The sequence below is a fragment of the Podarcis melisellensis genome (genome assembly GCF_964234715.1).
Source record: "Podarcis melisellensis genome assembly, chromosome: 17".
Taxonomy (NCBI): Eukaryota; Metazoa; Chordata; class Lepidosauria; order Squamata; family Lacertidae; genus Podarcis; species Podarcis melisellensis.
The window spans coordinates 19,530,793-19,555,744 of NC_138534.1; the positions used below are offsets into that span (position 1 = coordinate 19,530,793).

The 24,952-nt window shown below is 45.5% G+C and overlaps 1 protein-coding gene and 1 long non-coding RNA gene across 2 annotated transcripts in view; one reads left to right on the plus strand and one right to left on the minus strand.

Moving 5' to 3' along the window:
• The window catches only part of ACO1 (aconitase 1), a 55,376-nt gene that overhangs the window by 16,368 nt on the left and 14,056 nt on the right, over positions 1 to 24,952 (minus strand). Inside the window, exons 3-12 of the mRNA XM_081893979.1 lie at positions 24,316 to 24,484; positions 16,810 to 16,947; positions 16,220 to 16,289; positions 14,992 to 15,175; positions 13,785 to 13,924; positions 12,848 to 13,019; positions 11,015 to 11,115; positions 6,854 to 6,970; positions 4,962 to 5,121; positions 3,292 to 3,427 (exon numbers count right to left, since the gene is read on the minus strand). Of these exons, the coding sequence (XP_081750105.1) occupies positions 3,292 to 3,427; positions 4,962 to 5,121; positions 6,854 to 6,970; positions 11,015 to 11,115; positions 12,848 to 13,019; positions 13,785 to 13,924; positions 14,992 to 15,175; positions 16,220 to 16,289; positions 16,810 to 16,947; positions 24,316 to 24,484 (1,387 nt within the window). The remainder of the gene's footprint in view (positions 1 to 3,291; positions 3,428 to 4,961; positions 5,122 to 6,853; positions 6,971 to 11,014; positions 11,116 to 12,847; positions 13,020 to 13,784; positions 13,925 to 14,991; positions 15,176 to 16,219; positions 16,290 to 16,809; positions 16,948 to 24,315; positions 24,485 to 24,952) is intronic.
• LOC309360374 lies at positions 5,128 to 6,836 on the plus strand. The gene is made up of 2 exons (XR_014164065.1): positions 5,128 to 5,430; positions 5,927 to 6,836. It is a non-coding gene; the product is annotated as an uncharacterized lncRNA (long non-coding RNA).

The following is a 24,952-nucleotide window of genomic DNA, read 5'->3' on the forward strand; positions in this document are numbered from 1 at the left end:
CATCATGGGAGGGGTTTGCTGCACCACTTGCCCCCCCAGCAACTTCCTGCCGTCCACCGTGACCACGTTCAGAGGCGTCGTTGCAGGCAGGAGCGCCATGTTGTGCTGCTTAACGAACTGCAGTCCCATGAAGTCGGCGTTGCTTCCCGAATCGATCGTTATTGGAACCTCGAGGAGTCTCCCATCAGGCAACTGGAGTGTTGCTGTGAGCAGAACTGCCGGTTTGGGAGGCAAAGGGTCCACGCTCTGCAGTGATGCCGGGGGCTTGTCTACAGATCCGCCTGGCTGAGCCCCAGTAGCTCTGCTTCCAGCCAGGCACTGTCGTTTCCCTGAAGCTGCTCCCCTGGTTGCACCTCTGCTGTTACAGTTGCCAGCGCTGCAGTGTGCTTCTGGAGCCTCTGGGGGCACTCTTTCGCCATATGGTGCGCACTGTCACAGATGTAACACTTCCTGGTTCCTCTAGGAGGCTTCGCTTTGGCTGCACCAGGGACAGGGCTCTGGGATGGCTTCTGAGCCCTAGCACCACCAATCTCCATTGGCTCCTCTCTGTCCTTCCCCATTGGCGAGGGGTGCGCACGGCTGAAGTCCCTGTGCACAAAAGGGAGAGTCCTTGCTTGCGCACGCGCTTGGGGCCCGTCCTCCTCGTGCCACGGACGCCCCTCATGTCGAATTCCAAGAGCTAAAGCCCGTTGCACCACGTCTTCTAGGGTCTGGGGTCTGTCCCCCCTAGCGATCTCATCCTTGATGGGGGGGCTCAATCCCTCCCAAAAAAGATCTCTGACCGGTTTACTGTCCTTTGGCCAATCTAAGGCGGTGAGCAATGCAAAAAATTTAGAGTGGTATTGGCGCACAGTCGCTTTCCCCTGCCTCAGCCCGTGCATTTGACGGCGCGCAATGTCCACATCCACAGAGGATTGAAAACAAGAATCCATCGCTTTGATGAACGCAGTTGAATCGCGACGGGCCGGTCCATCTTCGCGCCACAAATTGCGTAGCCAAGCCCTGGCCTCCCCATGCAGGTGCGAAACAATGAACCCCACTCTCTCCTCCTCATCTTTAAAATCGTGACGGAGGAAGTGCAGTGCATATACAACGTCCGCTCTGAAATTGGGATAGTCTTGCAAGTTGCCATTAAAATGCGGAACTAGGGCACCCCCCCTCCGTCCAAGCGCAATGCCCTCCGCTCTGGATCCTGGGGCCCCCGCCTTGTCCGCGCGCTCCCACCTTGCCTGCAAATCCTGGCACGTCTTCTCCAAGTCGTCATTCTTCTTCTGCGAAGCAATGACTGCCGATGTGAGAGCGGTAACCTGATTCCGCAATGCAACCAGCTGCTCCTCAGCGCTCATGGCTGCTCCCGTTCGTGAGCTTCGCAAAAAAAAATTTTTGCTTTCTGAGAGGGGACTTACTGTCACGGCCACCCAGGACTGGTCCCAGCTCACAAGAGACCTCACTCCGTTGCAGCTTATTTACAGGAAAAGTTTATTGAAGCTTTCTGCTTCTCATACAGTTCAGCATTGTGGCCGTACGTCTGCCACGTTAGACCGCTGAAGTCCCCTCTGACTCCTCCCCTCTTCCGCACCAACTTAATAGCCTGGCTCTAGACCACCTCTTCCTCTCCTTTCTTTCCCGCAGGGTCTTCCTGCCCCCCTGGGTTCCCTCTCTCCGTGACTCGCCTGAGGCTGAATCCTCTGCCGCCTCTTCCCCCCTCTTTCTGGCTTTAGGGCCGGGCTCCTCCCCTGAGCTCTCTCCACTTCCGCGCGCCTCTACGTTTGAACTTGGCGCGCGTACGTTGCTGCTGACCTTTCTTTCGACCGCTACACCACCCCCTGCTCTGCTCTCCACCCTTTCCGGCTGAACACCCTGCTCCAACCCCCTCTCTCTGTTCTCTCCTAATCCTGCTCCCTCCGAGAGACTGACGACTCCACCCCCTTTACTCCGTTCCGGCTGAGACGTCTCTTGCTTCCTCTGTCTTCCACTGGGCTCCTCTCCGCTTCTCCCTTCTCCTCCCCTTTGCTTGATTAAGGTAACCCCCTTTTGAGAATCCTCTGACTCGCTGCTCAGACTCGTGGATTCCCTCAGAATTCCATCATCTTCTTCCTCATCCTTCTGCCCCTCCTCCCACTCGCTCTCCGTCTCCTCTGTCATCTCCTCCTCTCTCCCAGAAACCCTGACAGTATATATATTGGAAAATGAGCGGCCTTGTCTTTCTTCCCTTTTTACAATTAATTTCTAAGGAACCAAAACAATAACAAATCTTCAGCTGGTGCAGAATTTGGCGGCCAGGTTGCTCACTGGGGCAAGATGGTTTGTGCATATGACTCCACTTCTGGCCTGACTGCACTGGCTACTGATTCGTTTCTGGGCCTGATTCAAAGTGCTGGTTTTGACCTTTAAAACCTTAACTTGCCCAGGACTGCAATAATTCAAGGACTGCCTCTCGCCATAGGAACCGAGCCAGACTCTGCATTCATCATCTGAAGCCCTTCTTCATGTGCCTCTTCTGCAAAAGGTCCTGAGGGTGGCCATACAAGCCTTTGGGGGGGGTATTGTTTTTGTTTGTTGTTATGTTCATAGCTGTCAACTTTTCCCTTTTCTTGCGAGGAATCCTTAAAAAGGGGGAAACGTTGACAGCTATGGTTATGTGGTTTTGTGTTTTTATACTGCAAACCACCCTGTGAGCTTCAGATGAAGTATATAAATTTAATAATTAATAATAATAATATTACAGTGGTACCTCGGTTGACAGACTTAATCCGTTCCAGAAGTCCATTCTTAAACCGAAACCGTTCTTAAACCGAGGTGGGCTTTCCCTAATGAGGCCTCCTGCCGCCGGTACCCTTCCACCGTTTGGATCCCATTCTTAGACTGAGGTAAAGTTCTCAAACCGGTACCACTGTGCTTTCAACTCGCGTGCAGACTGCAACCTGAATGTTGGCAACTGAATGACCCTTGAACACTCCAACAACCTTTGTAAGCAGGAAAGGACAACCTGTGGCTTTTCCAGGTGATTGAACTACACCTCCCATCATTCCCAACCGCTGTCCAATTCTGATTGGGGCTGATGGGATTTGGAGTCCAACAACATGTGGTTTCCCCCATGTATTCCAGGCTGCTTTGCTTTTCTCAACCCGGTGTTTTTAGCTGCGATTTTGTTTATTTTCTAGTCACAGCCAACAGTTAAAGTGAATACTTAACACAAGCTTTTTCACCCGAGGAGCAAGTATCAACATTAATTATGAGAGTCTCGACTGAGCTCTCCAACAAAAAAGTGAATATAATCTAACCTCTTACCCTAGTTGAACAAGGTAAGGCAAGACTCCACTCTCTCTCAGATAGTAGGTAACGACCCCACTTCCAGGAGACAGGCTAGTTTTAATGTATGGCTTCACACTCAGCCCGGCTTCTACAGCTTTCTTTGCAAGCAATCCTGAAAAAAAATATCCAAAGTCAATGGATGCCTCAGACCACTTGTTCCAGCTGAGTATTATGAGGTGGGGAATCCCCTCTAGACACTGATGGGCTCCAACTCCCATCAGCACTAGCTTGTGTGGCCAATGGCTGGGAATGATGGGAGTGGTGGACATTTATTTATACATACCATCTATGTAATACAGTTGTACCTTGGAAGTCAAACGGAATCCGTTCTGGAAGCCCGTTCGACTTCCAAAACATTTGGAAACCAAGTCCAGGTTATGATTGGCTGCAGGAAGCTTATGCAGCCAATCGGAAGCCCCATCGGACGATCGGCTTCCAAAAATAGTTCGCAAACCAGAACAGTCACTTCTGGGTTTGCAGCGTTTGGGAGCCAAAATGTTCGAGAACTAAGCTGTTTGAAAAGCAAGGTACGACTGTATGTCGCCTTACAAAATCATATAGGCACAGGCATGTCTGGCTCAGTGCTGCATTTAAACCAAAGTATATTATTTAATCCTGCCAACCTAGCAGTTCGAAAGCACGTCAAAGTGCAAGTAGATAAATAGGTACCGCTCTGGCGGGAAGGTAAATGGCGTTTCCGTGCGCTGCTCTGGTTCGCCAGAAGCGTCTAAGTCATGCTGGCCACATGACCCGGAAGCTGTACGCCGGCTCCCTCGGCCAGTAAAGCAAGATGAGCACCGCAACCCCAGAGTCGGCCACGACTGGCCCTAATGGTCAGGGGTCCCTTTACCTTTACCTTTATATTATTTACCTTTACCTTTATATTATTTACCCTTCACCTTTATATTATTTAAAGCTATCACTAGAAGAGGATGGTGTTGATTAAATTTGGTACCAGCCTGGCCCAAGCCACAGGGCGGGTTGTAACAACTTGAAATTCAGAATTCAGAACATTTACAGTTTCAGTAATAAGGTGGGCTTTGAAAACACACATCTCAGGTGTCAAACGCCTTGGTAACCATTTGCATCTGCCTAAAGTGCTATAGTAAAATCTGGGAACAAGCTCCCCTGGAGTCATCGCACTGGACTTCAACAATATTTAAGCTTGCTTTTATAATTGCACTTTCCTATACCTAGTTTCATAGAATCATAGAATTGTAGTGTTGGAAGGGACCACGAGGGTCCCCCTGCAATGCAGGATTTATTTATTTTTTGCCCAGTGTGGGGCTAGAACCCACAGCCTTGAGGCTAAGAGTCTTATGCTCTACCGACTGAGCTATTTTGTAGGGTGCTGTTATACCCTCACTCTCTCAACAGGAGACAATGTGGGGAAAGGCTCATACACAATGGAAGTGTGGCTCTGCTTGGACACAATTGCTATTTACACCAAGGTAGCCAAATAATTGACAAATTCCACCACAACCCTCCCTCTAGCTCCAGAGGCCCAAACGAAAACAGAGACAAGACAGCATTGCTAATCAGTTATGCCAGCTTATGTAAGAAGGCTTTGAGGGTCCCTTCCCTCTTGAAAAGCACAGAAATGCATGTGTAATTTAATGACACACAAAAGGATGAGACACACTTACCAGCTCCTAGCATAACTGAAGGATTACTTGTGTTGGTGCAGCTAGTAATGGCGGCAATCACCACTGAGCCATGTGTAAGTTCGAACTCCTTATCATTGTAAACAAATTTCACTTGGCTGTTATGCTGGTCGGGGGCAATTTGGAAGCCTTTAAACCCTTGCTACAAGGAAGAAGGGACAAGGAAAGAGAAGTATTATTTTGAATCACGGTAGCAGAGGAAAGGCCCAAGGAGTGCAAAACGGACAGTTCTACAGCAGCCATTTTGGTCAGGGGAAAGATGCCCAAGGCAGATTTGCCTTTTCAAAGTTTAGAAAGAGAACAAGTGACACCTGCCACAAAGCAGTGAAATGCTGGTGTGATTAGCATTCCATCAAACATCCATGCCTTCTTCCAGGGTATTCCATTCTATTCCCTGTCGGTTTTCCATCCCACAGCCAAGAGACAAGTCTGCATCCTGTGCCCATTTACCGTATTTTTCGCTCTATTGGACGCACTTTTTCCCCTCCAAAAATTAAGGGGAAATGTGTGTGCGTCCTATGGAGCGAATGCAGGCTCCTTGGCTTCAGCGATAGCAACGCAAAGCCTCTGAAGCACAGAGGGAGCGCTCCCTCCGCGCTCCAGAGGCTAAGCGTTGCTTTCGCTGAAGCCTGGAGAGCGAGAGGCTTCAGATGGCTATCCCTGAAGCCTTTGGAGCACATCGGGACCTCGCACTGTGCTCCAAAGGCTTCAGGTTCCTTTTGCTGAAGCTGGGAGAGCAAGACTCTCCTGGCTTCAGCAGAGAGGGAGAGCTGTGCAGCGCCCCTTCAGCCAAGCGGGAGGAGAAATGGAAGGGGCTCCATTTCTCCTGCCGCTTCGCTGAAGGGGCACTGAGCAGAGAGGGGCAGATTTTTTTTCTTGTTCTCCCCCTCTAAAACAAGGTGCGTCCTATGGTCAGGTGCATCCTATAGAGCGAAAAATACGGTAAGTTCTACAAACCTCAAGATTCCCCCCAAGCCCATTGATCCCTCCTTCTTGTTCATTGATGGCTGGTGATGCTGTTTTGTGTATGAGGGGCGACTCATTATTGGAACATATGATGCTTTGAATGGCAGAGAAACCACATACATTCACTGCAGCACGTGTATCAAAACACTCTGCATGTTAACTTGAAAAGGGAACTGTGCCGTTGAAATCCATTTGTCCAGCTGTGCAGTAGGGTTACTCTATTAGGGTGCTGCTAGACAATATTTCACCAAGCATTCAGGAAAGTTTCTTTGCATTCTGACTATAGTGAAGCACTCTGGTTCAGGCTTTGGCAGATGAAAAGATGCTGCAATTAATCAGCTGGTAAAGCCAGGTCTATTGCCTTAGACAGAAAAAAGTCTAGTATTTTGCGCAAATGCTGATGAATTGTCCCTCTGAAATTTCTGCCTATCTCCTATATAGTCAGAAACAAAATAATTCTAACCAAAATTCCATGTGGGGTTGGAGAGAAAAGGGAATGAGTTTCTCATTATCAGCAGCCAATTCCAAAAAGTTTGTGCACTTGGGAAAGGCCTAGACTAGGCAAAGGAAGATATTTGTAACCACAAATGAACAGCGGAAGCAGCACTTGAATGAAATCTGTTTCACTGGCACGAGAGGGGCCAAACTCTTTACTTATTTGCATATTCATAAAAAAGCAGACAACCTAACTACAATGGACAAAATGGGCATGTTGTCCAAAAACAAACAACAACTAGGGGACTCATTGGGCAGGTTCTGCAAGTGGAATTGGTTAGGGGTTGCTAGGCCAAAGAGTATAGAAATTCTGAGCTCTAAAAGCAAGTCTGAAGTACCGTAATTAAAGTTTCTGAATGAAAGAGGAAGAAAGAAAATGAATCTCAACTGGAGAAGGGGGAAAAAGCCATTACTTTAGCTCCCAGGCAGTTCTCAAAATCCTTCTTCATTTCAGCGACCACGACCTTGTCCTGTGGTCTTTTAGGGCCACTGCAACATGGAGCAACTGTTTGCAGATCCAACTCCACAATCTATTTAAGAAAAGAGAGAGAGATAGATTAGGTAAACAAGATGAAATGTTCCAAACTGCCTGTGAGTCGCCCCCCCCCCCATAGGACTGAATTGCAGCCATTGACTTATATGGGAAAGAGTAAAATGGTGGTCTCCCAGGGAACGCTGCAACACTGCTGGCATTATTCTCTGCTCTGGATTACCCCAGTCTTCATAATCAAGCCAGGGGTCTAGTTCCTGGTCATCCTAAAATCGTAAATTTGCAGTCTCATATATAGATATAGATATGTAGTTAACCATGTCAATATCAGTTCTTAAAATGATAAATACTTTAAAGCAACGGTTCTCAAATATGGTCCAAGAGTTCCATTCAGGTGGTCTGTGGAGGGGCTGAGGAATATTCAAGAATATCTTTGCTTTGTCCTGCATTGGATTTTTTTTTCTGACAGGGGAGATCAAGGCCGTCTTGCAAAGGGCCAGATTACCCAAAAGGCTAACAGTGACCTAGTCTAGGGCATATGATATTCCTAATAGAGAGCTGGGGCTTGTCAGGAGTTCAGCCTACTCTCGAGAAGGACCCTGGCAGAGACACATGCCCGACTGGCATGTTCTCTCCCTCCTGGTCTTTCATTTGGGAGCTTCACACAAAAAGAAAAATAAGAAGTACACAAAATTATTACTTTCATAACGCTCGTATAACATAGTCATCTCTTTCAGGACTTCCTTCAGCTTGGCCGCGAATCATTCGAAGCAATAAATAAAGTTACGCGTTTCATCGCTTGTATTGTCATTATGCCTAATTTTGTTTTCTATTTGCTTTGTACAATAACTCATGGTTTTTCACAGTACGTCTTTAAATCCCTTTAGCGTTATTTGTCCTTCACTAATACGTTCCAGATAGTCTACATACTTTCCCCAATCCTTGGTGAACACTTGGTCTCATATGTATCTAATTCTCCCTGTTAATTTATCCAGCTCTGCGTAATCCGATAACTTAAATCTCCACTCCTCCACTGTTGGGGTTTCCTGCTGTTTCCACTTCTGGGCTAATACAACCCTTGCTGCTGAAACCGCATAGTATACCAATCTGCGATCTTCCTTTTTTATCTCTTGTCCTAATATCCCTAGTAGAAAGATTTCCGGTTTCTTTATAAATGTGTACTTTAGTATCTTCTTTAACTCAATATAGATTTTCTCCCAAAACTGTTTCATCCTTCCACACTCCCACCACATATGGTAGAAGGATCCTTCTATATCTCTACATCTCCAGCACTTGTTATCTACCTTATACATTTTCGATAATTTCATAGGTGTCAGATACCACCTATAAAACATCTTCATGACATTTTCCTTTATCCCAGTACACGCCGTAAAGTTCAACCCGTCACTCCATAGTTTCTCCCAGTCCTCAAATTGTATACTATGACCTATATCCTTTGCCCAGCGAATCATTACTGATTTGACTTCCTCGTCACTTAAATTCCAGTCCAGCAGCATCCTATACATCTTGGATATAATTTTCACTTTATTATTTATTATCTCCATCTGATATTTGGACTCTTTATCTGCATATCCTCTTTCTTTAAAGTCTTTGCTAAACATCTGGTTCACCTGGTGGTGATGGTTCATTTGGGAGCTTCAAAAGCTTTCTTCTGCCCGAACATCACAGCGACCAATGCAAAAAGAGATCGGCACACATAGGGATCCACAGAGTTTGCGCAGTTGCGTAACAGACCTCAGCAGCTCAGCATTTTGGCTAATCTACTTTATTTAAATATAAACACACATGGAGCACTGCAACATGGCTCCCCCATTCTCTAGCATCAGACAGCAAAGAGAAAAAGAACACTTTTCACTTCATGGAACACAGTAACACAAACATCCTGTCTTCGTCACTTCCCACTCTGTGAAGTCAAAACATACACCGTCATGTGATAGACAACAATCCTATGACTGCAATTATGGATCAGGAATTCTAACAGGGCTTTCTATTAATTTTCCCCTAAATATTTGCTAGTTAAAGGGGTCCTTATCAGCAGCCTGACTTAGGGTCTGGTGGCTTTCACCACCACAGAATACAGCGATTTGGGGTGGGAGGACAAGAGAGATCTATTTATGGTTGGGGGCAATGCGGATTTTCCAGATGCTGCTGACAAGCTTGTAGAGGCACCAGGTTGCCTGCATGGGTATCTCCATACAGCAAAGGATAGTTCTTACAGAATCTGCAATTCTGAATTCCCTGGAGGCTTCAGACAAGGTTTGGGGAAGCCTGTGGCCCTCCTAGACTACAACTCCCACCATCCCTGATCATTAGTCATGCTAGCTGTGGCTGATGGGAACTGGAGTGCGCCACAGCTTCTCAATCCCTGCTTTAGACAGGAAGTCATGATACACCTATGAAGCAAAAGGAAGCCAGGCTGCATTTCTCAGGAACTGACTATTTGTAACAAGCAGGAGAAGCCCTGCAGGCCTAACAACACAATGCCAAGGGTTTATTCCGGTGCAGGCCTGCCCCAACCTGAACTCGGCCCACCAGCCTCGCTTCGGGGTTTGTCAGGTGCTCAACAACCCTCCCTCTGTTTGAGGTCCTCGGTAGGCAACACAAACAGGAGGTTTAATCTAACCCTTGGTGGTCTGCCATGCGTGCCCGGTGGGCTACACAGTTGGCTTGGAGGACCTCCCAGTTCAGCTAGCCTGTGCCAACATGCTCCGAAGTCTTCAGAGGGAAGAGAAGGAATGAAAAAGCCACGAGCTAGGGAGGAGGCGGGGTTGCGGACTTCAATCCCCTCCCCACACTCACGGGGGCTGGCTGATAGCCCCCGTGATACTAGATGAATCCTCGGACACGTCATCCCCCTGGCCAGCCAATCGGCTGGCCCAGGAGGCATGGCCGGCCCTATTTAGGGCCGGCGTAGCCAAGGATCTCCCTCTTTACATGCCTCAGCCGTTCAGGTTTTCCCTCCCCTCCCACCCGTTTGGCTAGTCTCTCCGACTTTGCCACCGTCGAGGGGCCTGGTAGGAATTTTTCCAATTGGCAGATTGGCACCAACCACTTGGTTTCCGCCTACCTCGTAGCAAACCGTCACAGCTCCTCGGTATTGGCGGTTAGACATTGGTAGGGGTATTATTATGCAGATGAAGGGGGGGAGGAAGCGCCAACACCTTTCCCCAAATCAAAGCGTAGTCTGGGAAGGATTCCAGGGGGCGTGGCTCAGGCATGTCTGGCTCAGTGCTGCATTTAAACCAAAGTATATTATTTAATCCTGCCAACCTAGCAGTTCGAAAGCACGTCAAAGTGCAAGTAGATAAATAGGTACCGCTCCGGCGGGAAGATAAATGGCATTTCTGTGTGCTGCTCTGGTTCACCAGAAGCGGCTTAGTCATGCTGGCCACATGACCCGGAAGCTGCACGCCGGCTCCCTCGGCCAGTAAAGCGAGATGAGCGCCGCAACCCCAGAGTCGTTCGCGACTGGACCTAATGGTCAGGTTTCCCTTTACCTTTTATGTAGAGGCATTTGCTGGCTTCAATGGGTTCCCCACATCATGATTTCTGCATAACAAGCAAACTCATACACATCATGATTCATGATATATTGCCAGGTCAAAAATGATGAAAACGATATCACGATATGGACTTCAAACCGGTTTTGGATGATATATTGATATATCATCACCCAGCCCTAGTACAGAGTGCCTTCCATCAGCTTTGGCTGGTGTCCCATCTGCGCCCCTGTCTGGACAGGGAGAGCCTAACTTCTTTTGTCTGTGCTCTGGTAACCTCTAGGTTAGATTACTGCCACACATTGTATGTGGGACTGCCTCTGAAGACATTTTGGAAACTTCAGCCGGTGCAGAATTCAGAGGACAGGTTGCTCTTTGGGGCAAGACAGTTTGAGCATATAACGCCAATCCGGGCTCAACTTCACTGCCTACCTAATAGTTTCTGGGCTAAATTCAAAGTGCCTTTGTGAGGTCTCACAAGTGGTAGGTAGGACCTTATTAAGACTAAGAGGCAAAAGGCCTGAATGCTCATTTGAGGAAGGTGTCAAGCCAAGCAAACCCACCTGTGTAAAATCGGGATCCTGCGATGAGTTACTGAAATCTCTAAACATTCCTGCAGCCTCAAGGTATTTTCTTATGTGCCTAATCTTATCTTCATCACGGCCTAAAGCAGATGGAAAGAGCCAATCAAGTTGCAGCATTTCAAACAAGCACAAAGACAACAACTTAGAATTCCACAATCGAATGTTTAGGTCGCCATGTAGGATTTGAATAGAAGATTATTAATATTGTTACTTATTAAATTTGTATGCCCCCCGTCATCTGAGGATTGCAGGGTGGTTTACAATATAAGAACACAAAAAGATATCCGCTTCTGAGCCGAGTTCATAATGCCAGTGAACGCACAGTATTGGGAATTATAAATAAAACATTTCATTGTCTATATCAGCATTTCATTTTGTATGCAAAATTCTTGCCATGACTAAAAATGGAAGTGGATGGTTGTGACGGAGGATCTTGCCTGTTGTTTACTCTGCTCTTTATATGCAGAGATGTCCTTAATATTCCCAAATCTATGATTTAATAGGATTATTGATGTCGGCTCCCTTGACCAATAAAGCGAGTGGACCTAAAGGAGTCCCTTTAACTTTACCTTTATTGATGCCTCAGTGTCACATATTAGGGCTATGGATTCTTTAGAGGCTCTTATTTAAATAACACATATGTTTATTTTTTTAAGGTGACTTCAAAATAGATCAATCAGGGTTACAAGACAGGTTATATTATTTGCCTCATCAAACAAAGAAATCCCTTTTTAAAAAATAGTGGAAACGGTATGATCTGAACACATATCCCTATTTTGTTTTTTTGATGACATAATTTTATGCTGTGAACCACCCTGAGATCTACAGATGAAGGGCGGTGTACAAATTATAATAATAATAATGATGGTGATAATGATGGTGATAATACAGTCGTATCTTGGATCCCGTATGCCTTGGTACTCTGATGTTTTGGCTCCCGAACCCGAAAGTGAGTGTTCCGGTTTGCGAACGTTCTTTGGAACCCGAATGTCTGACAGGGCTTCCGCCGCATCTGATTGGCTGCAGGAACTTCCTGTAGCCAATCAGAAGCAGCACTTTGGTTTACAAATGTTTTGGATGTCCAACGGACTTCTGGAACAGATTCTGTTCAACTTCCAAGGTACGACTGTATGTGCATTTCGTATTTCTCTGAATGTGTGTAAATTTGAGGTTTCAAAGTGATGAGTTAAACCACTTTCAATCACCTAATCAGATCATAAACAATACTAAAGGACAAACCCCTCCATTATTTCATTTTCTTCTAAGGCACAAAAAGCAGTGAATATTGACCCAGTTCAGATGTATCAATAAGCCATAGTTTTTCTGTTACTGGAAGAAGGAAGTATCATACACTGTCTGCTCCCCTTCTTTGTGCATGAAGAGGAAACAAGATATTTTTTCTATTAGCTTTTCTAACAAACCTCATCTGAAAGATGGCAAACTGTAGCTTGTGCAATCTATAGTTTGTTCACGAATCAGGATAACCAACAAACTACGGTATGGCCACAGTTTGCCTTATACGGGTGCCAACAGGAAACTGCAGTTTTATTGCAAACCTCAGCTGGAGGTTTTTCATCTCACTTCCTCCTGTAATATGCAAGGGGGGGAGAGCATCGTTGCCTGCTTCTTCTCAAAATGGCAAAGCATGGCTTGTCATTATATGCAGAATGGGCCACACAGATATTGACACTAGTTTATATATGCTGGGGTTAAAAGCACTCAGTCCAACTTATTGTAAACCCAGCAGATCCATTTTCTCTATTTCAAGCATCCAAGTGTCCCCCTGAATTTTGTCACCTGTTTGACACTCACCTGTTTGAAGCAGGTACTTGATGCTAACTTCATCAACTGGGAAGAAGGCAGCAGTTGCTCCATATTCTGGGCACATGTTGGCAATGGTGGCTCGATCAGCGATGGACAACTGAGTCACCCCAGGCCCAAAGAACTCAACAAATTTACCCACGACCCCAACCTGGCGAAGGTGCTGTAACAGATTAAAAACTGCACTTAGAACCGTCTGATATAAATTGTATTCTAATAAAAGAGGACAAACTCAAAAGCTGCCAGCATCCCAATCCTAACCAGCTTTCCACTGGCTACCGCTTAAAAATTTTCAAGCGATTGTTGTGTTAGTTTATCTCAGTAATCCCTACAACGGCTCCATAATGTAGATCAATTATCATCAACTCAATACTGCAGACTGAGGGTTGGAAGAGGCTGAGTCACTAATTTGTGAATAAGGGGAGATACGAAGGGAGAGTTTCTAGGCTCATAGCTCATGCTCTTAGGTCAGTTTGCTCCATCTGATGAGGGACAGCGGTACATAGACATCAGGCTTGCAGGATCTATTTTGATTTTTAGTAGGAAACATGAGATCTATCAACCAGACCCTGATGTGAAAGACTTAAAATCAAATCATTCTGAGCCCAGAAATTAGCTCTGAGCATCAGAACTTAATATAGCTCATAACCCTTCCACACAAATATTCACTCCTGGTTATCTCAGTATAATTGAGGGAAGCGTAATTTTCATGCTGCCATTGTTAAACACAAATGGGGGTCAGAAATCACCCAGAGATCTAATGGTAGATCCAGATCTATTTTCTGCCCACTACGGAAGTAATGGCACCCTCTCTGCTCCCCTGCCCCGCGTTTATGATAGACATGTTTCTGGAATTAAGGGAAGATCAAATCCCTAGAAAATGGACAGCAGTGATTTTGGCCATCGTGGTGTCGCACCATGTGATTACCTTGGTAACGGTGAGCACAATGTCAGTGGATGTGACAAGTGGTTGAGGGCTACCTATCAATTTGTAGCCGATCACCTCAGGAAGCACCATGCTGATTGGCTGGCCCAGCATCACAGCTTCTGCTTCAATTCCCCCCACGCCTGCCAACGAGGACAAAGACAGCATTAAACACAACTGTCTCACTGCCTGATGACAAACAAGAAGGATATACCGTATTTTTCGCTCTATAAGACGCACCAGACCACAAGACCAGTTTTTGAAGGAGGAAAACAAGAGAAAAAAAATATTCTGAATCTCAGAAGCCAGAACAGCAAGAGGGATTGCTATGCAGTGAAAGCAGCAATCCCTCTTGCTGTTCTGGCTTCTGGGATAGCTGCGCAGCCTGCATTCGCTCCCTAAGACGCACACACATTTCCCCTTACTTTTTAGGAGGGAAAAAGTGAGTCTTATAGAGCAAAAAATACGGCCAAGCTTCAAGGCAGAGAGAAAGAAAATTCCAATGGAACAGAGAAGATAGGGCTGTCTAGGATTGCTGCCAACATTGCCATACGAGCAGGGTGGATGAAGTGCTTGTGGATATACTTATTATATTCCACAGCAAACAGCTCCCGCTTTGCACTGAATTTAACTAAAGCAAAACTGCAAAGTCTTAAAAAGGTTTAGCCCGTTGCATCATCTGCATGTAGACAATTTATTAGCTGATCAGGCAATCCTTTTACACCTTCAGGGGAAACACAACACCGCAAACCCCCTTCTGGAACTGGAAAGAGAGTCAAACCTTTGGCCAGCACCAAGTCTGAACATTCCTCAGAAACATTAACTTCGCTGTTTGGGTTCTCCTTAAATGGTAGGGATTAGACTGGTATTAGGTGGGTTTTCAATTGGATTTTAATCTTCCGTGGATTTAATCTTTGGGGAGGTCTCTGCCGCTAATGTTGTGCATAGATTTGTATGGAGGGAACATGTAATTGCTTTAAATGTAGTTAAGAGAAATGCGGTTCGGTGTTTTTAAATGCAAAGGTTGGTCCAAATGTCCCCATCTTCACCTGGGCATTTTTGCAGCAGTCCTTTTCAAACGTTTTCCAACAAGTTCTAATGATCATTTATTTGGGGAGGGAAAGGGAGAGAGAAACCAGAACTTTGTTTACCTGCAACTCAACATAAACCCAAACCACTGAATAGGTCAGTCAAGTTCAAGGGCACTTACCCCAGCCAAGGACGCCTAAGCCATTAATCATCGTGGTATGTGAATCGGTGCCCACCACGCTGTCTGGATAATAGTATCCACTCTGATCAAAGACAACTCTTGCCAAATACTCCAGATTCACTTGATGGACAATCCCAGAGCCCGGGGGAATAATCCTCATGTTATGGAAGGCTTGGGAGCCCCACTGGAAACACAAAACGGAAGAGGCGCTCTCTCTTAGACATAGTCAAAGAATGCTTTTGGCAGTATTGTGTGTGTCCGAGCATAAAGAAACCTGGTACTGGGGGTGGGTGGGGGGGGGTTGGAAGATCACTAAGCAGAAGATTCTGTCCCAGGCCTCACCTCACAAGCTGCTAGGGCCCCAGTATTTTTGAAAGCAGCAACTGTAAAATCAAGGCAGTAAAATGAAAGCCACCCAAGTCAGCCTTGTTGTGGATGGATGCTGGGCTCAAATGCCAGCCCCAGAAACTGCAAAGTCAAAAATCTGATCCCTTGGTGTTATGTACTGAAATTCTCACCCTGGGCCACCAGGGGGATACTGTAGATAGTTATGCAAATGAAGGATCGAAAGTGACGTTCAGTGATTGGATAGTTTTAGAAAGTTGTTACAGTAACGTGGTACTGAGCTCTATATAAGCAGGCTGACTGAGCCCTTCAGTTCAGTTCTGTTCTGGCCTGTGAATAAACAAGAGCTGTTGAAGAATCGCTGTGTCGTCTGATATGTTCACCCACAACTTAACACTTGTGTTTCCACACATGTTTAGAAGATAAACTTGGCAACATCGGTCAAGGCAAAAACAACAACAACTCTAAATTGGTGGCCAAGGAACACTTGCTCGTTTCTCTCCTAACCCCAGTTGTCTGGTCCCTTCTTCTATGGGGCCAAGGTCTTTACAGGACTTAAGACTTCTTCCTTGCCCAGTTGCATCTTCCAAGACAGAAGTGTAGCCATTTTCACTTCCTAAACCACACGGACTGTCAGCAGTCAGCCCAGCCTGTGACATGCTCTTTTCCCTGGTGACCACTAAGGAAGGGGAAGGGAACCTGTGACTCTCAAGAAGTTGCTGGACTTCAACTCCCACCACCCTGACCACTGGCCATGCTGGCTGAGGCTAATGGGAGTTGGAGTCTAGCCGGATGTGGAGACCACAGGGCTCCCCAATCCCTGTACCAGAGCCAACCTCTGCTTTGCCCCATCCATGCACAAATGGGGGATCTTTTGCTGTACCTTCAAGAACTCAAATCTTTCTTTGTTCCTCTCAAACTCCAGATCCTGATTCTTCTGCAAACTGTCTGGCCTGCAAACAAAATATGTGGGTTATCGGAGCGGTACACCTTTAAGAGGATGCTTCGTAAGGTCCAACGTGTGTGGGCAAAAAAAATGTGAGGGAGAGCAAGAAACAAAGGAAGGTTTGTTATTTATTGAGCTCAGCTGTTTTATGCTCTTTAATTACCTTGCACCAGGGAGCTAGAAACAAGCGGTGAAGAGAGCTTAAGGAGCTTTTGCAGTAATTCCTACTGTCTGGCTCAAGTGCTAATTCCATGCTGAATGTAGACATATTTGGCAGGGTCTAGCCTGAATGTAAGAGGGGTGGAAAGGGTTCTAAAACATTAATTATATCAGCAGCAGGGGACGGGAGGACGGGGATAGCATATCTTCTTCTTATGTTGAGCTGTCAAAATTGGTTCATTGCTTTGAAAATGTCCTGTGCCTAACTCTCTGTTGGGTTTCTGCATCTGTTTCTTGTTTTCCCCACCCCCTACCCCCCTTTTTTAAAAAAAATCCTGCTGGACATAAACTCCATTGCCATACCTTACCTTTTATTAAAGTCAACCTGGATGGAATGATCAATTACTAAATCAGCAGGGCAGATGGGGTTGATTTTTTCCGGGTCTCCGTCCAGAGCCTTCACAGCATCACGCATAGCAGCAAAATCCACCACTGCTGGGACACCGCTGCAATGGAAGAATGAAGGGAAAGGAAGAAAGTGTATATAAATTAGCAGCCCAGTTGTTGTGCTGTTTTGCAAATGAGACCTTAAAGCCAAGCACACAAAAAGAAAGAAAGAATATTAAAAGGCAACAACATACAGAGGTCCAGAGCTGGAAACAACAACAGCAACAACAACAACAACTGGGATTTCTGAGCTGAGATTCCTAAATGACCTTTAGGGGGTCCCTTCCAATCCTACAGTTCTCTAATTCTATGAAAAAGACACTTGAATTAAACTGGAGACTCAGCTATAAAACTGCAAATATAATGTTTTAGGTGCATTATACAAATGTGACATTAGATGGTGCTGGTGAGCTAATGGTAAATTCCATATATATTTTTAAACGTGTTGGTTTTTTAAAGGATTTTCACAGTGCTTTTTATATAAGTGTGGATTCAGCCTGACTCACTATGGATAATTTACCAAACAAATAAGCTATGTGCTACATTCTCCCTCCTCCCTCCTCCCTAGCAGTTTCACTTTCAGTTCGAAGGTTAATGCTAAGCAAAATTTACTGCGATACCTAAACTGGCAAACTATGGTTGGCACCAGACCTCTGAACTCTGCTCTGAAATGCACATACTGATTATATGTGGTTTCCTAATGGTTGGGGCAAGGCAACTTATCTGCTCAAGAATGCAGGTTTAAATATATAACTTGGGCAGGGGTGTCACTGTTCAGCAGATCCACTGCCAGCACCCAGCATGGTAGCACTGTGACCACCACCTCAAATTACAGGTGGTTGCAGTAAACATCACTTTCTGGGGGAATTGGAAACAAGAAACTGGTGCAGCGCCCTGATCTCGACTGGGAGGAGGTTCTGGATCAGGTCCCCAATGTTGTTGTTGTTTTTCTTCAAAACGAAGGACACATCTTTAAAAATGTGACCTGAAATTTCAGCCTGTGCCCTTAACAATGTATTTTCCATGTTACATAAAAATGCAAGCATGCCATCACGCTGTTGTCAGGGCTTCAGGGAACCCTATCCCTCCCACGGTGGGGTGCCAAAAAGCAGAAAACCAAGAAGAGTTCTTACCAAGTAGTTTATTCAATATCCACACAGAGAGAGACAAAGGAATGCAGTCTCTCTTAGATAATGGTGTTGCGCCAAGTCCCACCCTCTCAGTCCCTCCTATTCTATGTCACCCCTGTGCCGGCTGATCTGTGCTTTCTGCCTCTGAGTTTTCGGTTCTGCTACTCTCAAGGCACGTCTGGATCTGGGAGAGGAGGCCAGGGATGAGAAGGAGAAGAAGAAGAAGAAGAAGAAGAAGAAGAAGAAGAAGAAGAAGAAGAAGAAGAAGAAGAAGAAGAAGAAGAAGAAGAAGTAGTAGTAGTAGTAGTTTGGATTTGATATCCTGCTTTATCGCTACCTGAAGGAGTCTCAAAGTGGCTAACAATCTCCTTTCCCTTCCTCCCCCATAACAAACACTCTGTGAGGTGAGTGGGGCTGAGAGACTTCAGAGAAGTGTGACTAGCCCAAGGTCACCCAGCAGCTGCATGTGGAGGGGTGGGGAAGCAAACCCGGTTCACCAGATTACAAGTCTACCACTCTTAACCACTACAGCACACGGGCTCTCTTTCAAGAGACACCGAGTCTGTTACCTGTCTCTCCCCAAGTGCTGCTTCTTCCTTCTGCTCTCCCCTCCCCCCCAGCTTCTTGCCTCTGAACTATGCCTTTCTGCAAACTGCTGTTCTAAATCTATACTGTCCTCCTCTTCTTGGGAAGCTGCAGAGAGAGGAGAGGCTGTTCACACCATTCCTCCTCAGTCCAGCCCCTAACAGCTGTGCTGGGCCACAAAGAGGTGGCACTTCAAACTACTGAGCAACAAGAGGTGATGGATAGGCAGTCCAGTCAAGCAGTGGAGGACAAAAAGCTCCCTGTCTCTGTAATCTAGATCCCCAGGTTGGCTGACACTATCACCAATCATCTTCCTCCTACCCAACCAGCTTGGGAATCCATTGCTTATGCCTCCGCTGCTTATGCCCCAAAATGCTCTGCCAATTAGGATGAAGAGTCAGTCTGGTAGGAGGAGGAGAACAGGAATGAGGAAGCTGGTCAGAAGAGGCAACCAGATAGCCTCAAAATCCATTTCTATAGCTGCCATGATTCCCAAGCTGGCTCAACGCAAGCTCCTGGCTACTTTCCTCATTCCCATACTCTCCCTCATGCCAGACCGAGTCTTCATCCCAATCAACCAGGCAGTAGTACAAAAAGATCTAAGCCTTTTTGTGATTCTCCTGAAGGATACTTCGTTTTGGACTTTGCATCTCTCAGCAGGCTTGTGGTGGTGAAATTCTGGAGATGCAGATCACAAAACAAGTTCATGGTAAAAAGGTCAAACTAGGGTGAAGAAAAGTTCTAGTCTGGTATGGAAAATAAACCAGATAGTAAAGGTAAAGGGACCCCTGACCATTAGGTCTGGTCGTGATCGACTCTGGGGTTGCGGAGCTCATCTCGCTTTATTGGCCGAAGGAGCCGGCATTTGTCTGCAGACAGCTTCCGGGTCACGTGGCCAGCATGACTAAGTCACTTCTGGCGAACCAGAGCAGCGCACGGAAACGCCGTTTACCTTCCTGCTGGAGCGGTACCTATTTATCTACTTGCACTTTGACGTGCTTTCGAACTGCTAGGTTGGCAGGAGCAGGGACCAAACAACAGGAGCTCACCCCGTCACGGGGATTCGAACCGCCACTCTTCAGAGATCTATTTCCTCAGGAATCTGTTTTCTGACAGCGTATCAGAAAGCCACTCCAACAGATCACAGGTTTTCAGTTCTACCACGGTCAATTATGCACATGCATTCTTTCTTTGAGTAAAGTTAGGAGAGTATTATATACTCACCCAAACCCCACAAAAACAGTTTCTGCCATTTATTTTAGAAGATCACTGTGCCATTATTACAGCTTCTAAAAGAAGCTGCTAACAATTCCGTTGTTTGATGAGTTAATCCTACATTCGTTGTTAGAGGGGTACAAGCAACAATTAAATGAAACCTTTTGCATGGGATGTCGGCATGTCTACCAAACATCTATTTCGGATTAGATAAAGCAGCCCTGGAATCATTTCAAAAAGCTCATTATGAGTTTCCTTGAGACCACACAACAAGCTAAGTCAGACTTGGAACACAAACCAGTAGTTCGGCTACTCTACTCTACCTATATTCTAGCAATGCAATGCATTCCCCACCCCACCCTTTTTTTTTAACCCAGGACAGACCTGCTCAGAAGGTCTTTGGTGGAAAACAAACAGTGACCGCTATTTTGGGAAGCCTTCATCATGGCGCACCATGCTTGGGAATGTGTGTGGTTCCAGGGGGCTCAATAGGCTGCAGCTCTATTTGAGCCATTTTTACATGGTTAAGATCATGTGAGCAGGACATGGGAGTCTGCATGTGCAGCACAAATATCTGAAAGGAAGGAATTTCCATGCATACTGGGTCACACGTATTCTGGAACTCCATATGGAAATAATGCACAATCTAAAATAACACAATCTCACCATTGTAAGTATACATGCAAATTACGCATATATATATATATATATATATATATATATATATATATATATGAGAAAATGCAAAACAAAGAAACCTCCAGCCCTGATTTTAAGCATTGCTTTGGAAATACAGGTTGAATCTGAAATGGATGCCTTGACCACAGTGACACTGGCAACCTTCCCTGCAATCTTTGAACCTCTGGTTCCAAGAACAAACACACTCTCAATTCAGATGACGTATCTGTGCGTCTGTTTATCTTTCTAACTCAATACAGTCTGTTGCAAACCCAGTTTGGGAGAGAACAGATTGCCATACCAAGGAATAGATTGGCTAACTTCAGGTTTGCATTTATATATAATATCTCTCTCTGTGTGTGCATACAAAATAATTTTTAATGAAATTTTCAGTTTTACAATTTCAAATAAACATTTTACAAACTTTAAAATATCCAATGACTTCCCTTCTTCTCTTTCCATGGTTCATTTTAAATATCACACATCCCTGCATATTTTAGTGTAACCATTCAAATCAGTTTCCCACTCTTACATCCACAAAAAAAATATTCTGTTGAATTTATCTTATCTTAATGCTGCCAGCACTTTCAGCTGTACGTATACAGTTATTTTCCATATATTCAATATTTTTTCCCCAATCTTCTTTAAATGTACTGTATGTTCTTCTCGTAGTTCGAAAGCACGTCAAAGTGTAAGTAGATAAATAGGTACCGCTGAGGTGGGAAGGTAAATGGCATTTCCATGCGCTGCTCTGGTTCTCCATAAGCGGCTTAGTCATGCTGGCCCCATGACCCGGAAGCTGTACGCTGGCTCCCTCGGCCAATAAAGCGAGATGAGCACCGCAACCCCAGAGTCGGCCACGACTGGACCTAATGGTCAGGGGTCCCTTTACCTTTACTATGTTCTTCTTGCTCTATATGTTAAATCTGCAAGTTGTGCATATTCTGTCAATTTAAGTTGCCAGTCCTCTTTGATCAGGACCTTGCTCACTTTCCATTTTTCGGCTAACTAAATAGGGCCCGCAATTGTTGCAGAACAGGCTTCTATTTTAAAAACTGGCATCACAATCCCCTAGTCGTTTACTGCAAACCTTCCTAGTTACTATGTTGGAAGGCGCAGGTTCAAAAAGGACAGGAGTGTTTGCTGGATGCAAAGAAGTGTCTTTAAACAAAAACAGCTCACAAGCTTAAATCTCATTAAAATTAAGAAAGAGGATCAAGAACAGGTATTGCAGTAAAATTAGTAATACATATAATCAGGACCACTGTTTTCTAGAACAACAACAACAACTGGGATTCATTATTATGCTTTGCTGCTTCCTCTAGGACAGGGTTTCCCAAACTTGAATTTCCAGCTGTTTTTGGACTACAATTCCCATCATCCCTGGCTAACAGGACCAGTGGTCAGGGATGATGGGAACTGTAGTATAAAAACAGCTGGAAATTCAAGTTTGGGAAAGCCTGCAATAGGATTTCTGGACTAAATTTTGTTTTTCATTGTGTGTTTTGTGTGTGTGTGTGTGTGTGTGTGTGTGTGTGTGAGCACAACTGCCTCTCTTTTCTTACAACAAACAGATTCTGCACAAAATGTAATCTCTCTCTGTCTTTTCATTCTCTCTCTTCATAATCTCAGTCTGCAGTATGTATCTCAATACAAAGGTCACTAAGGAATACATCGAATGTTAATCATTGAAAGAGACCTGAAACACAGGCAGGAAAGGAAAGATGTGTGTCTAAAGGAAAGTTTGCTGAAATTCAGCGGTCTGTAATTTTCGACTAGGCTTGGTCACCATGCCAAAACTTGCAGCTGTCAGGACTTTGAACTTCCTCTTATCTCTGCCTTCCACATTGTGCCTCTGCACAAGGTCAAAGACAATTCCCTTCCCAGCCACAATTTTGATGCACAAAAGGATGGCAGGAGGCTCGCTGGAGACTCTTTCGCAGTCATGGTGCTGGTGGAACAACACCTTAGTCTGAGATCAGGATTAAGCTTGGATTCCAACTCCCCACTTAAGATAACACTGCTCTACAAGCAAGGAGAAATGTAGCACTTTTCCCTGGTTGCTTCTTTTGAAAAAAGCTTTCCTAGGGCCAGGTCAGATGACACCATCAGTGAACAGCTACTGCCTGAACAACATTCAAGTCCATTTGCGCAGAGCTCCTGCTCTGACAGGCATAAGCGGTGCCTTGCTAGGAGGCCACATGGCTGTTGTCAGCCTTGATATGTGCATTGATATGTGCATTGGTCGACACAACTTTTCTTATTACAGTGGTACCTCTAGATACGAAGCCCCGTTTGCATCTAGAGGTAAACGTAACTAGCGACGGCACATCTGCGCACACACGCGTCGCTTTTCGCTGCTTCTGCGCATGCACATGATGTCATTTTGAGCATCTGCGCAAGTGGCGAAACCCGGAAGTAACGCGCTCCGTTACTTCCGGGTTGCCGCGGAGCGCAACTCGAACGTGCTCAACTTGAAGGGTATTCAACCCGAGGTATGTCTGTACATCCGTTTGGCACAGCTTGCTGAAAATCAAATCTGCTCACACCAATAGCAGTTGCACAACATGCTCGTTATGTGCTCCTGGATCACCGCTCATGTGCTGAGCAGAACATTGTTCCAGGGACAGCCTAGGGTTGCATCCAATGAAGTTGTCCTGTTAGCGCAAGGCTTCTGCCTGGACAACAGATCTTCCTCTCCCTCTCCTCACATGCCCCAAATCCGCTCCAGAAGGTTGGGGAAAACCCCTAGAACAGATCTGAGGGGGCGGGCAGGGAGAAGAATTCCTATTGCACAGGTAGACCTCCTTCTGCTAATGGGGCAATTTCATTGGCTATACCCCCTAATGCTAAGAGGATTAGAGAACTGGGCCAAAACAAACAAGATGAATTTTAACAGGGAGAAATGTAAAGTATTGCACTTGGGCCAAAAAATGAGAGGCACAAATACAAGATGGGTTGCACCTGGCTTGAGAGCAGTACATGTGAAAAGGATCTAGGAGTCTTAGTTGACCACAAACTTGACATGAGCCAACAGTGTGACGCGGCAGCTAAAAAAGCCAATGCAATTCTGGGCTGCATCAATAGGAGTATAGCATCTAGATCAAGGGAAGTAATAGTGCCACTGTATTCTGCTCTGGTCAGACCTCACCTGGAGTACTGTGTCCAGTTCTGGGCACCACAGTTCAAGAAGGACACTGACAAACTGGAACGTGTCCAGAGGAGGGCAACCAAAATGGTCAAAGGCCTGGAAACAATGCCTTATGAGGAATGGCTAAGGGAGCTGGGCATGTTTAGCCTGGAGAAGAGGAGGTTAAGGGGTGATATGATAGCCATGTTCAAATATATAAAAGGATGTCACATAGAGGAGGGAGAAAGGTTGTTTTCTGCTGCTCCAGAGAAGCGGACACGGAGCAATGGATCCAAACTACAAGAAAGAAGATTCCACCTAAACATTAGGAAGAACTTCCTGACAGTAAGAGCTGTTCGACAGTGGAATTTGCTGCCAAGGAGTGTGGTGGAGTCTCCTTCTTTGGAGGTCTTTAAGCAGAGGCTTGACAACTATATATCAGGAGTGCTCTGATGGTGTTTCCTACTTGGCAGGGGGTTGGACTCGATGGCCCTTGTGGTCTCTTCCAACTCTATGATTCTATGATTCTAGGGTTGCGAAACTCACTCTAATTTGCTGTACTAAGATTCTCTCAGACGTACTTCTCCAAAATGACCCTTGTCTCTCTAGAAAATGACTCTGCTCCTAAACTGTGACAACACCTTAGATTAAAACAAAAATGGGGGCGGGGGGAACACAATACAACTCACGTGAAGTCTTGTAGAATAACTCGGGCGGGCTTAAATGGCACTTCGATGTTCTTGTGTTGCATCACGTTCCAGTTTAGGATGTTTTCAACATCTCCCTTCTTTACTAGGAACTCGTCACAGTTGCGGACTGAGGCCTCCAGCAACACTCTGATAGAGAACGGCAAACGTTCTGGGAAGGAAAGCACCTCTGTTAGAAGCATGTGGAGACTAAAGCTATATGGTACAAACGTAAGGAGATTAAATTGTAATATAACGAAAAGAAGATTCCATTCCATTGGTGGGGAGATGTTGTAGCTCGAAACTTCTAAGTCACAACTAACCACAGTTCCTTGGTGCATGGTAGCTACACATTCAGAGACACATTTTCCCCTTTAATACTACATAGACCACCATTATGGAGATTTCTTTCTTTCTTTCTTTCTTTCTTTCTTTCTTTCTTTCTTTCTTTCTTCATAAGCCACTTTGAGATCTGGATGAAAAGCTATGTAGAACTATTTTTAAATACAAACAAATGCATATTTACAGTCAAAACATGGAAGCCGAATGCCTTGGGAGTCGAACATTTTGGCTCCCGAACGCCACAAACCCGGAAGTGAATGTTCCTGTTTGTGAACGTTCTTTGGAAGCCGAACGTCTG